Source organism: Chelmon rostratus, chromosome 6, assembly GCF_017976325.1.
Source record: "Chelmon rostratus isolate fCheRos1 chromosome 6, fCheRos1.pri, whole genome shotgun sequence".
Taxonomy (NCBI): domain Eukaryota; kingdom Metazoa; phylum Chordata; class Actinopteri; order Chaetodontiformes; family Chaetodontidae; genus Chelmon; species Chelmon rostratus.
The window spans coordinates 7593359-7607356 of record NC_055663.1 but is presented as its reverse complement, the minus strand read 5'-3'; the positions used below and the strand labels follow the sequence as shown (position 1 = coordinate 7607356).

At 41.3% G+C, this 13998-nt stretch overlaps 1 protein-coding gene across 1 annotated transcript in view; it reads left to right on the top strand.

Moving 5' to 3' along the window:
- Positions 1 to 250: 250 nt before the first annotated feature.
- Positions 251 to 13998, top strand: part of pard6a (par-6 family cell polarity regulator alpha) — a 31488-nt gene continuing 17740 nt past the window's right edge. The window contains exons 1-2 of the mRNA XM_041939243.1: positions 251 to 680; positions 4556 to 4778. Coding sequence (XP_041795177.1) covers positions 564 to 680; positions 4556 to 4778 — 340 coding nt within the window. The 5' untranslated portion in view covers positions 251 to 563. The remainder of the gene's footprint in view (positions 681 to 4555; positions 4779 to 13998) is intronic.

Sequence of the window (13998 nt, the reverse complement as noted above, 5' to 3'; positions counted from 1 at the left end):
ACCACTTTCTTCATCAGTCGAGTACCCGTACGAGTACTGGTTAATTTCATTACAGTTCTAACATAATTAGCACACACACACTGTACCTCGTATCGAGTACAGTGGCACTGCAGTAGAGCCAGGAGCGCGTGTACACACTACCAGCAGTGTTGTGGTGTGGCTGCTCCAGCGTCTTGTCCCGCCCCCTCTCTTGTGTCCTCCAGTCTCGTCAGGTTGGAGGAGTAGGAGGTGGAGGAGGAGGAGGACTGGTTACACGAGCACCTCAAGTCCCATACTGGATCTGCCGGACTCCACCTGTCGCGAGCGCTGTGCTTTTTGTGATTGTGTGTGAGCGTGTCCGTGTCGTAAGCCAATGAGAACAGCGCGCTCTGACACAGGACGGCACGAGACACAAACACAGGCGCGAGACCTGGCTGCTTTCTGAACCGAGTGTCGGAGGAAAACGGAAAATTAGCAGGCGGTTGGAAACGCCGCTTCGGCTCTCGTCGCCCGCTTTATGTTTTGAATAATTTCTTTCTGTTACCGGAGGAGCCAGGAGGAAACACCGACCGTAATTCCGGTGGATGGTTTTATCCGCAGTGCCTCAGCCAACCAGCCAACCGGGGAGCAGAATGTCAAGGCAGCAGCAGCACCGGACGCCGTTAAAACTCACCGACAGCGTGGTGGAGGTCAAGAGCAAAGTGAGTGGTGCTGTGGTGGGGATGTGTGGCTGTTCGTGTCAGGGACAGGGAGACGGTGCGGGCTCCGTTTGATGCTGCCGCTCTGCCGGCGCACTGACAACACCGACATAACCTTGTTGTCGTCGGTCGGAAGATACGTGATTTCTCTCCTTTTCGCTCTCAGACGAACAAACCGCGTTAGTGCTCGACGCTGATAATTCAGGGTGGTATTCGGTATTAATGACAAGCGACTGGGGTGCAACTGCCAGGCGGCCTGGGTGCGCCTACTGTACGCTAAGCAGGCTGCCAGACCTGAACCTGCGGTCGTCCTCCGCTCCGTGACATCCCGCATTCACTCAGCCGTTAACTCCCTCTGTCACAACAGCGAACCTGCCCCGCAGACCCCGCAGCCTCTTCCTCTTTGTGTTTCGGCGTCTGCTGGTCTGTCTCTTCAGTTTTATCCAATCAGTTGTCCCGCTGGACCGCTCCTGTAACACTGTAGTGTAGGCAAGTGTAGGTGTTAGAAGGCTATTGTACATCGCAGCAGGGGCGTTTGTGAGATCAGACCTTCAGGGGGGCTCAGCCCATAATGAGGACGTGACAGGCATGCTGTGCCTTAAAAAAGAGTTTAAATTTCTTTGGATAACAATTAATACATTGTTATTTTATATATGAAATTTGAATGTACAATTTATTATAAGGTAATATGCTGTTTCCATACATTATTTTTAGCTCAATACATTACAGAATACAGAATACAATTCTATTGTGAATGTAATGTTTTTTTGTCTTGGCTGAACAGTTACTGTTTGCCACAAAAACAAGCTTGACTTCACTGTCTGCCTACTTTCTCAAATGCTTCTTCCTGCTCTTGCCAACTCTCTCACACAATCACACACAAACATACTGTATACAGCTACAAAATGAAATATAATATGATAATATATCAAGCAAACAGAATATTTATGATGCAAATTAATATAAGAGACGGTTGGAGGGAATAATGTGCTTAATAATGTGGAATCATTGTGGAGTTCACTGCACTCAATACTCATGGGTTGGACCACACCCATCTTCAAACTCGGCCTTCATTTTGATCTCAACTACACGCCTGTAAAGTTTCCTGACTATATCCTGCACAGTTGTGACACTATTGTGTTTGCAAAATCTGTCCAGAGACAAACAGACATATACACGAACACCTGGCAAATTACTCTAAACCACTTTTGCGATAGTGGCTTCTACAAAATGAGATATTATCATTTTTCTTTTTTGAGTGGTGAAGTAAATATTTTGGAATTTGCACAGCACGTTTTTCTGAGTACATCTTCCTGTATTCCTGCATCTGTGGCAGCACTTTTTAGGGCAGTTGTTTTGCAACTTTCTCTGTGTTTGATATGTGGAATCTGTCCACTGTTTTCAAGTCAAGTCTCATACTGAAGTCTGAGTTGTAATGATGCTATGTGAATGAAAGCTGAGTCTTTCCTGCCCTGAAAACTGCTGTCTTCCTGCACACTGTATAACAGTCTAATTATTTGGAGATTTTTTTAGCACATACTTGTGCAGCAAGTCATGCCATCATGATTACATTGTCACTACTGGTGGTTGCTGTGTATGTTAATGCAACGTTGTTAGTAGGAATTGATCAGCCGACTCTCAGTGGTGATTCAGAATAGGTCTGACTGGTATATTACTGAATTTGCTTTCCCATCAGGCTATTCAGCTTTCCACAATAATCTGAATTACACAGACTGCTGCTGTTCCATTCCCGTGTTAATAATGGCTTCATTTACTTGAGCACAGTATTGCACGCCAACACAGGGGGCAATAGTCCTGTTAATCCATTTACATAATGACATTAACCTAATTTTCCAAATAATAATCCATTTAACTAGACTGAAGTATTTTTAGTGTTTTGGTTATTCATATAAGTATTCATCTGCCCACCCAAAATAGCATGTTTCCTGTCCCGATACAATAACAACCTGGAAAAACAATTATAAGTAAGTCTCTGCTCTCACATCACATTATGCTGTTGATGTATCGTAGCATTCAGACTTTTCCTAATGAGGACTGATGTTGGTCGGGTAGTCCAGAGGGACTTCAGTGATTTACAGTGGAGAAGAGTAGAATGAAGCTGGGCTTTACATAACAGAATGTACCTGAAGGCTGTGTACCCGGTTTGAAAGAGCAAGGTGCACAAGAATATGTGAGTGATGAGGCATGTGATACTGTGAAACACCACTGTTGGTGGTATGTGGAGCACACATGCAGTACCTGCCCCGCCAGCTCCAGAGAACAAAAGAAATGTTGTGGCCTGAAACGACAAACCGGACAAAGAGAATACCTGTCCTGACTATTGGCAAATGATACACAAAAATTATGGGATTTTTTAATGTGCACGTGAACATGGATTTTGAGCTTTGGTGAAAATATAGCAGAGATACATAATAAGGATGTGGTAGTGCACTTTATATACTCTATAGACAGGCTCATTGCAACTTATGCATACTGTACAACTGACTGTCAGTTATAAATATATACCCCCTTTCTTCAATACAGCCTTACAAGATGGCTGGTGATGATTGATGACAACTGTAAAGGGCTATGGATACTGGAGCAAGTGCCATAAGTATTGTTAAACTACTGTGCATAAATCAAAAGTATATAAAGTCGTTGTTGACAATCTGCTCTAGGTATGACATATTCAGCTCAGGCCCCATCATGTCGAAGCTCAAAAGTACAAGCCATGCAGCATTACAGTTAGAATTCCCTCCCAAAGCATACCTCTTTATTTATCATGTTGCTGTAGGATGTTCAGTCGCTCCTGGGCACATGAAGCAGCACTGTAGCTGTGGGATATATGATCATGTGCCAAGAGGAAATTTGTTTAAATCATCGTGTTTCTTCTCTGTACTGTTTGTAGACAATGCTTAAAGATTTACTGAAAGACATAAATATCTAAAAGTATACTGCAGCAAACATGGCATGATTATAAAAAACGGGTAAAACAAAGTAAGTATTGATGACAATAAATGGCATATTGAGTGGCTCTTCATAAGGCACTGGGACAAGTACATCTAACTCAATGTTCTCTGCTGATTGAAGCAAACTGTCCTCCCTGAAATTATTGAGTGAAATGCATAAATGTACTAATCAGTAAAGATGTTTCATATTTTAGGGGGAAAAAGAAAGTGAAAGAAATCATCAGTAAGTCAAAATCTACAGATAATGCTGCATGCATGGATGGACTGACCCTTTAAGCCTGTAGCTGATGTTTTGTCATCTTTGAATGTTGCTTATATATATATATATATATAAGAGAACCCTTTTTCAGTATGTCAGTATTGGCTCTCTGCTCACAGAAAGCTGCTTTGAGCAAGGATACAGGATGAAATTGCCTCTCTGTGTTTTTTGAAAAATTTTTGGCGTAAACACTGATACAACAGAAAGTGCATGAATTTCCGGTGCCAACGTTAGCATGTACTTGAAGGACACCGCTATTTTTATTTTTATTTTTTATTTTTTGGCTCACAGCACATTCATGCACATTTGTAGCAATGTAAAAAAATAAATAAATAAACCTGATTAAATGTCAGGCATTCTCCCGAGACATTTTCTGCTCTAATGGACACTGTTAAAGTGTTATGCTGTTACATGATATTACTGCAATGTTATGTAATTGTATGTATCTGACAGTCTCTCTGTCTTTGATGGCAGCTGTGCCAGCAGCCAGACACACATTTGAAATGGCAGTTGTAACATTATGTTCAAAGGAAATTGTAAACTGAAAACATTGAGAGTAATCTAGTTTGTATCAGGCGTGTATTAAAACTACGCTGAGAATGACCGTGGGGGAAACACCACCTGACGTTTGTGTTTGTTGTCTTCTCCAGTTTGAGGCAGAATACCGTCGCTTCGCTCTAAAGAGGAATGGCCCGGGTGGCTTCCAGGAGTTCTACCTCCTCCTCCAAACCATCCATCGCATCCCTGGTGTCGATGTGCTGCTGGGATACGCCGACGTCCACGGAGACCTCCTTCCGATCAACAACGACGACAACTTCCACAAAGCTGTGTCATCAGCCAATCCTCTGCTCCGCATTATCATAACCAAGAAAGGTAAGATGATACAGTTGGTTTCAGAAACAGTCTGAACCCCCGCTTCTCTAAACCGCTGACTCTGGAGCAGCTTGGGCTGAAGATTCTCAGTGCTAGACCGCTCTACCTGTTGGCTGTCCTTCCTTGCTTTCAACCATGGGGCTGTGCACAGCTGCAGGGAAGGTCTTTGTTATTCTCATTAAACATGGTTTATTCTTCATACACAACACAACCTGATGACTTCCTGCCTGCCTGCTTTTTTCTTATACTCTTTTCCTGCAGTTCTCCCTCTGTGTAGGCTGTGTTACATTTTTTTTCTGAGTCATATCAACTTCATTAGACGCTGCTGTCTAGGAAGGCAAAGAGAGACTGAATGGAGATGCTGTTCGACCCATTGTGCTGCTGTGATCTGTCATTTACACTGTGTGCATAAAGAAGCCTCACATTAACTTCAGAAGTTAGATGTGTTGGTTTGTTTGTTATATAGAGTATTTTTTTTTGATTTTGCAAAGTACGGTGAGTTTAATATTAGAGCGGTCAGTGATTTTAATTCTATCTGAAACGTGTTTGTCTGATTTTTCAGCCCTTTTCCCAGTAATACTGTTATTACAGCCCTTTCTTACTGTTTTTTAACTCTTCTTTATTTTAATGCCAGTTCAGGGACACTTTTAAAAGTGTATCTCTGAGTTTTTATACACAGAGTTGCGTTTTCTCTTTACTGAGTTTGATGGAGGTTGATGTCTGAACTGAGTCAGTTCAGCACATAGTGTGACAGCTGCAGACGTAGAAAAGGATTTTACTAACCTAAAGTAACCCCATCACCAAATCGGCCTCATACAAAGACAGAAAAAGAAAAGATGCATTTTACGACACCGACACCCTGTACACTCATCAAACAGGCTGCTGTAATGTCACGTTTCATGTGATTCAGTCTCTACTTGTTTACCTTTGTGTAGCTGAATCAATTTGATAATGAGCTTCATATATTCAGCCCTGCTGCAGACACCAGTGTCTGTCTTCCTCTAAAAATGAGTTGGTACAAAGTTTTAATAAAGAATTCATACGTAGCGGAATCACTAGTGAGCTCTGTGGTGCAAGAGGGATATTTCTGTTGGTAGGGATAAAACAAAGAGACTTCTCTTCCTTTCTTCTACTCTCTATCCATCCATCCATTCCCCTTCATGCTTCTTCCATCATGTAATATTTGACTGATTATTGCATACTATACCACTGCACTGTTGTACCCCAGCGCACCCTGGCTTCCTGTGTATCTGTGTCTTGCAAAATTCATGATGTAATGATGCTAATCTGCTGCTTAGCAGGCTGCTACTGTTGTTCAGAATCACAGACAGCTTCGCGTTTAATCAGATTAAGTTAGTGGTCTGGAAGAGAGCTAGAGATGGCAAGGTGTTTAAGGTGGAGAGACTGAAGACAGAGAGAACAAGAGAAAATCAACATCTTATACACTTTTGTTTTAACATCCTGTTTTGCAGGGCTGCAAATTTTCTGCTGTACGCTCAACAGCCAAAACATGGAGAAATAATTCTGAATTCCATCAAATGCAACACAGTAAAATCTCACACTCACACACACACACACACACATTGCATTAGAAATAATGGCATAATTTAATCTCCATTGTGCTTTAGAAGCTAGCCTGCACCTCATTAGTAAGGATTAGGCCATGAGTTAGCCGACTAAAAATCTACTCACCCAATCAGTTTATTTTTCCTCCCTGAAGTGTAATCCTGTTTAGACACCACATCCACATGAATGGAGAGACTCCTACAGCTGAAGCCTCGAATAGAATTCATGCAGCTGTGTGTCTCTCTGTCTTCAGGCTACATGATGATACTTTTTTTTTTTTTTAATTTTATCAGGTTTTTTTTAGATTCAGTTCAATAAAAATCTTCTTGAATTATTCATAGTGGTCTTTGCAACATTATAGCAGCTCTGATATAATATTGCACTGCATTAGGACTTCATAATGTGTTAAGTGTGTTTGTAGATGTATGAACATCAATAACCTCTTTGCATCTTTGCCAAGGCAAAAAGGAGTTCATCTTGCTCACTGCACTTTCAGTGTGTGCATCTTTCTCTTTTTGTGTCCTTAAATTCATATTATTTCCTTCATTCTCTATGACCTTTACTTGTCGTGATGTGTTTATGTTTGTATCTGTATTTGTGTGTTTGTATTTGTGTGTGTGCCTCTGCATGTGTGTGTGATTTAGAGAAAGTGTTAGAGACAGAGAGAGTGATAGCGGCCCATCTGGTGTTGTAAGCCATTAGCCACTGAGTGGGATTATCTTACTCTAAAAGACTTCATCAATCATACCAGCTCCACTCACTGCCACCACGCTGCGTGTTTGTGTGTGTGTGTGTGTGTGTGCGTGCGTGTGTGTGTTAGAGAGAGAGAGAGGGAAAGAGAGGATGTGATGTGCATGTGTATGTGATGTGCACAATGTAAAAAGGTCTGAGAGGATTACATGGAGGAGGTTGATGTCTAATGCAGTATGTGAATTATACGTCCATCCGCATCAGTACTGCAGGGGTAGCCTGGCTGACAGTCTCATCCTGTATTAGTATTACAGTGGTAGTCATGGTAACAGTTCTGCAGTTGTACTATAGAGGTACATAGAGGTCCATATTAATGTTACGATAGTGGCCATGGTAACGGTTCTGCAGAACTACAGTGGTAGTTGTGAAACAGTTCCATATAAGCAGTGGTAACCTTGGTAACGGTGCAGCAGGAAAACTACAGTTTTGAATCGACAATTGTGTGGCGCAAATGTTGTGGTAAGGGTCCCATATAGATATTACAGTTGTAGTATTCCCGCCGAACTGTTACCATGGCTACCACTGGAGAAGTACTACACTGGAAGTTGTGACAATTTTAGCGAAGCCCGGGAGGGGAGGGGCTGTAGGTAGATTGCTTATATTGTAAATATAATAATAAACGTAAATCCACGGTGTACTCAAACGCACTTTATTAGCAGCTTCCTCGTAACATTGCGCCAACAACATGTGTCTTTTAATCCAGGGTGCTTGGTCTCTAAGGTACGAAGCAGTTTTGAAGGCTTCATTGCCTCACTAGAGAGCCGGTTGCCACATGTTTATGCAGAGCGGGCTCTGTGTGTGGGACTCACCTGTTACAACGAATCCATATTTCAAGTAGGACTCCTGGTATTGTCTGTCTGTTAGAAGCTTTCTTTCTCTTGGAAGTCGTCAGCTTTTCTTCTGTCTCTTCACTGGGCCTTTTCCCCTTCGCAAAGAAACTCTCCAAAGACGTCTGTTTTTTACTCATTTTGCTAGCTTTTGCTGTGGGTTAAATTTGAGCGCTCAAGTGACTGAAATGTAACCTAGAGTATCCGGTCAATTTTCAAAATAAAAAAGGCCCGGGGGTTGGGGACCACTGGTTCATGGCATAATGATACAACTGGTAAAGTACAGTTAGTACAGTTCTCAGGAGGTGAGCCAATGGCTGGTTCATTTTGCTTCCTGTAGGGGAAATGTACATATTATAAGCTTTGAAATAGAAACTGGCATACCTGTACCCCAAATCTTGTTATGTGTGTCTGTTTGGGACAATGATGAAATGACACACACTCACATACAGAGAGAGAGAGAGACATAAAGAGAGGGAGGAAATAGCAGAGACACAGAGAGAGAGAGAGAGAGAGAGAGAGAGAGAGAGAAGGAAATGAATGATGGAAAAAGAGATTGGAAGAAGGGAGGTGGAGGGAGAGAAGGAGAATAGTAGGAGGACGAGAAAGGGAGAGGGTGGATAAAGAAAACGGTGGAGAGTATCTTCTTCATGACAGAGGGTGCCACAGAAATAAGACCAACACACAGACATACACACATTCAGACACATACTGTAGAATTCTGCCACAGTTGCTGACATACTTGTGTCTATAAATATGAAAGGGAATGTTCTTATATAATGTTCCAGTTGTGAGTGGCAAAGCTCCCCCAGCCCGCTGACTGATATTCTCTGTGTTATGGATGGAGAGCTGTCTATAGACGGTTGAAAATATCTGTGTACAACATGATGAGAGGAGGGGGAAATCAAATATTTATACACAAGCAGCGAGCTGCAGACATGGCGGGAAGGAGAGAGAGAGAAAGATAATCAGAGAGCTGGAGAGGAAGAGGATTTCTGTCTGCGGCTCTTTTTCTCTGCCTTCTGTCTTGATAACCTGCCATCACAGTAATTCATTTAATCAGCTGAAATGAGTCAACTTGGAATGAATTGCTACAGTAGGACTTGTGACATAAGGAAGACAGTTAATGTTGTTTGTGGTGCTTTGACACTGCTGGCACAGAGTGTGCACATTGCTCACATTGGAAAAGCAGCAAGCTTTTACTATTAGGAATTATTGGACTGAGTCTACCTTTGTATCGTATTGATTATAGAGATGTGTTGTACATGAATGCCTCTGCTCATTTTCTTCACGTGCTCACAGGGCTCTGAGATTCATAGCAAACTGTGGTCTTTAAACTCAATTCAAAAGTGAATTGGTCTGCTTCACGTGCACGCTGCCTCAGTCATGGGTATTTTTTTAATTTATAAAGCCATTCTTGGCAGAAATCATTTGTACTCATCTTCTCTTTTAACTTGAAATATGGAAATCACAATCTTTGTACTGCGATGTGTTCTAGCCAAAGTCAGAAAGGAATTGGGAAAGAAAGCTTCTAGATATTCTACATGTCCTGCATGGAACAATTTACAGACCGATCTTAAACTTCAAAACATTGTATCCCTGAATGATTTAAAGCTGTGGTGAAGTCCACATTTTACTGCCTGTTAATTTACTCTTGTAACTCTGTGTTGCTGCTATTCTTGGCCAGGTCTCCCTTGTTAAAGACATCCAGACCTGGTTAAATACAGACTAAATTAAAAAAAAAAAAAAGGTAGTTTGAAATTTATCATTGACAGGTGAAAACGTCAGAGAGACAGTGTATGTCTATAGAGATAGAAGACTGCAGTGTGATAAATGAAGTAAGTAATGAATGATATAAGCTTTTTTTCGTAATTATGTTATCAGTGACAGTCTGATCATCCAACTGTTATACTGACTGTCGAGGCGTGAAGAGGCAGACACTGAAAATGAACTACAACAGGCAGCTTTTTTCTCTTGTTGCAAAGCCCAAAGGGAAGTTAGTGAAGGGTCAAATTACCATACGTCTCCTCCTGCAGCAGTTTCTCTGAGAAGCTGCTGTCAGCTGGCAGCGTTATCAGTGTTTCACACAGACTGAGGTGGCTATGGGAGAATCTAAAATCCTCTCTGTTCTGCTCGGGAGGGAAGAGAGGAGGGTGAGGGCTGTTGAACCCTGCTCTGTGTCTACTCACCAGACAGAATCCACAATGAGAACCAGTTCTGTTATTTGCACTTTTTGGATTGGTTGGTTGATTTGTATCACATGTTGTGACTGCGGATGTGATATACAAGTTCTATAGACAGCACAGAGTTATCATTGAGCATGGAGATACAGTGAAGGTCAGGTGGACACGCAACTATCGAATCATGCTTCAAGAGTACCCTGATACTCTGCAACAGACAGTAGGAAGAGTACTGCTGTTTTCTTTTGCATACATTAATATTGTGATATTGATTTAGACATTAAGCAGTTTGCCCTCTCTCTTTCTCATACACCAACACACACACAAACACACAGCAAAGACACACACCTGCAGATTTTCATACATTTACACAGAGTACCTGCCTCCAGACCTCCCTGTCTCAATTTTCCTTGCCGGCCACTGTGTGTGGCTATAACCGTTATTATTTATGTATTTTGCTAGACATACCACACAATGCAAAAACATTGGAAAAACTGCAAACTATGATTTTGTGTGACAGTTGTTTTAGTGCTGCAGCAGAAGCTATTAGAATTGTGATTGAGTTTAGGGTTAGGGTTAGCCTAACCCTTACCCTTCCCAAATATCCCCGACTGGGGATAAAGTTTTATCTTATCTTATCTTTACATTCATAAGAGCCATTTAGGTTAAAGGCCATTTGTGGTTTTCTTGACCTTAAATATTGAGATAATTTTGTTTTTTGTTCAATGTGTTGTTCATTTAGCTTCACACAGTCACCACTACAACCAAATTAGCACTCTTATACAACAAATACAGTACAACAAATGTGATCTCTGACCCTGCTGCTGCTGCTACACATAGTGGATTCATCTCCTCAGTGTCAACCAAGAAGGAAACACTCCAGTGTCCCACAAATTGTTTCAAACACGGCATTGTGCTTATGATTAGTGTAGAGGAGGTGTGTGCAAATGATTGAATAAGGTTTGTGTGTGTGTGTGGCTTGGTTTAAAATCACAGTAAAATGACCTTTCCTCCTTTCTTAATGTATTACCTGTTGACTATAAAAACTGTTGCACAATGAAACACAATGATTATGTAATCAATGGGAAGAAAAATACAATCACAACATTCTGTCTCTTAAAGGGAAGTGTGATATTGTATTTTCCAGGTGCAGTTGTAAGTAGGTGGTGAGGATTAATAGTGTGCTCTTTGTTTCATGCCGTGCCCTCTGTGGCTCTTCACTGTAAGCACCAGACCATTGGAGACCTGCACTGGATTCAGCCATATGGCAGCCCAATGGGCTCCAGATGGTGGCCACTACCGAGTGAGGTCACCGTTACACACACACACACACGCGCGCACACACACACACGCACTCACTCATCGTTTACACACACACATGCGCGCACATGCACACACACACACACACACGCTTATGACAGTTGCAGTTCTCAGACAGATGATGCATTTGGGACGGACAAACAGAGGCAGATGATAACATGATAATATCCACATTATATTTTGTCAATGATTATCTATTCATTTGTCATCCATTGTTTCAGACACTAAGCCACTCTCTAAGCTGCAGCTGCTTAGCCACTCGTGTTTGTTGTAATTTAGCTCAAGAGTCCACCTAACCCACCTAACTAATACTAACTTTACAGCAGCTGCTTATTATCTTACCAGAATGTAACCCAGGTCTGTAATTGCAGTAATTTCTGTGGCTTGTTCTTTAATAATGTGCGATGTGATGAATGGTCGCAATGCGTAATCAAGTCAGACTGCCAGCCAGCCATTCACTAAACGGATCAGTCAGTGAATCAGACCAACAGTTAAGTGCTGGAGACACTGATCTTATTTCCACTCAGAATCTACACTAGACTGTAGACTCGTTAAGTGCCAGACGAAGTACATTTTGTGAACCATCTTAAATATATTAATAAGTTTGAATGACAATAAGGTAGCTGATTGTTTACTACGGTTAAATTCATCATAAACTAGCACAAAACTTGAAACTTGTTGTTTTCTATATGTTTTAAAATAAATTAAATTGCTGCTGCAAATGGAAAAGTTACTGAAGCTGGTACTATCAATTTCTAACTATCCTTATTTAAGTTGTAAGTGAGGAAATTAACCACAAGTGTCCCAGTGTAAGTGAGACAGGAGTCAAAATGTTGGAGGAATTGCAGCAGGGGGCTAGAGCTGGACAATTTCATCTTTTTTCAGTGAGAGTGACAGCAGCAGGATGTCATGTCGGGTGTGTAGGCACACACTGGATTTTGTCAACAGACATACAGAACGAAACCAAGTTAGATGTGAATACTGTAAGAGAAATATTTGTGGCTTCAAGAGAACACTAGCAACTTGTTCCAGCACCTGAAACACAACCATGTCACTGCGAGTGCTTTGCGAATGCACGCCTGAGATAGAATGAGGGACGGCAGAAAATCACACACTTTACCAGAGCACACTCCATACCTGAAAACATCCTGCAGATGGAACGAAATAACATGAGATCACAAAGCTAGTCACTAAATATGTGAAACAGAAGCTATTTTTACTATGATTTTATACATTTAGCAAAACACATACCTGAAAGGATTCATATGTATGTTAAATGGATATTACAAAATCATAATGATGATGATTTTCAAACAATTAATAAGAGCTCTACTGCAAGGACAGGTAATCTCTGCACAGGTGTATTTAATAAGACATTGTTTTACTAATCAAGATTGAGATAAATGTGACAGTCATGATAATGATTTCAGATATTATATATTACAAACCCTATGCAATAACCAAATAGGGCCAGGTAAGGTGGGCAAAGAACTCCTGCATGTTGCTGCAGTAATTATGGCATGGCATAAATGTAGCATGTAAATATTTTATTGTTTACTGGCAGATGAGTTTATAGTCAATTTCAGACACAGGTCAGTCCGTCATTTAATCAGCCAACACTCAAACTCGTCAGTGAAGCAGTCAGTCTGCATAATCCAGGCAGTAGTTTCTAGTTATTTATTGTTCTCTGTGTCTGCCAGGGAAGAACGACCTTCATATCAATAAACTGAGCCCCAACAATTAAAACATAGAAGCATTCCATTCTGTTTACTTTCTATTCTGTGCTGGTTGTTCTTCGAGCTTATGAAATACGGATCTTTATTGACATTATGAATATATATTATCAAGCTTTTTGCAGCCACAGTGCAGAAATATACAACTGACACAACACAAACACACACCTCCTAAGATTTGTGTCTGTATAAGGGTCCTTCATTGTTTGCATTCATTCCGTGTCCCCTCAACCTAAAACTAACCATCAACTGTACCTTCAACCCCCATCAGAACCTCATTTTAAACCTAAATTTAAATTCAACTCCTGGAGCCAGATATGTAACGATGTGTGTTTTCTTAATCTAACGCAAGTGGTCAATCCAGGCACTGTTTCAGAGCCTAGGCCACAGTCCAGTCCCATCTGCTTTGGTGCTATTTAACCGTTCACAAGTACTACCAGGCCTACTACTTTATGAAATCTGTAGTAGCGCATCGAAAAAAATGTAAACGCTCGGGACATTTGCCAGAGAGCAGGAAAGGAGAATCAGTGTTTACTCTAATGTCTCTGACCACAAGAGGATATCTATATCAGTATATGGTACAAGGCCTCACAACAAAAACTAGCGCTACCAAACTTCAAAGCTGTTCTGGTGCTATTGGAGAACCTCTGTGATGCAACACAATGGGTTAAATTAGACTGTGTCTTCTTTTCATTGGCAGGTCTAATGAGTGGTGGAGCAGACACTAGTCAATATGATCAATACGCAAAATGATGTTGAAAGGAGTTTTACATCCGTCTATGGATAACTGTGTAATCGTGTTTGAAACATGCACCCGTTCCCACAATGGTTGAGATTTGTAAAG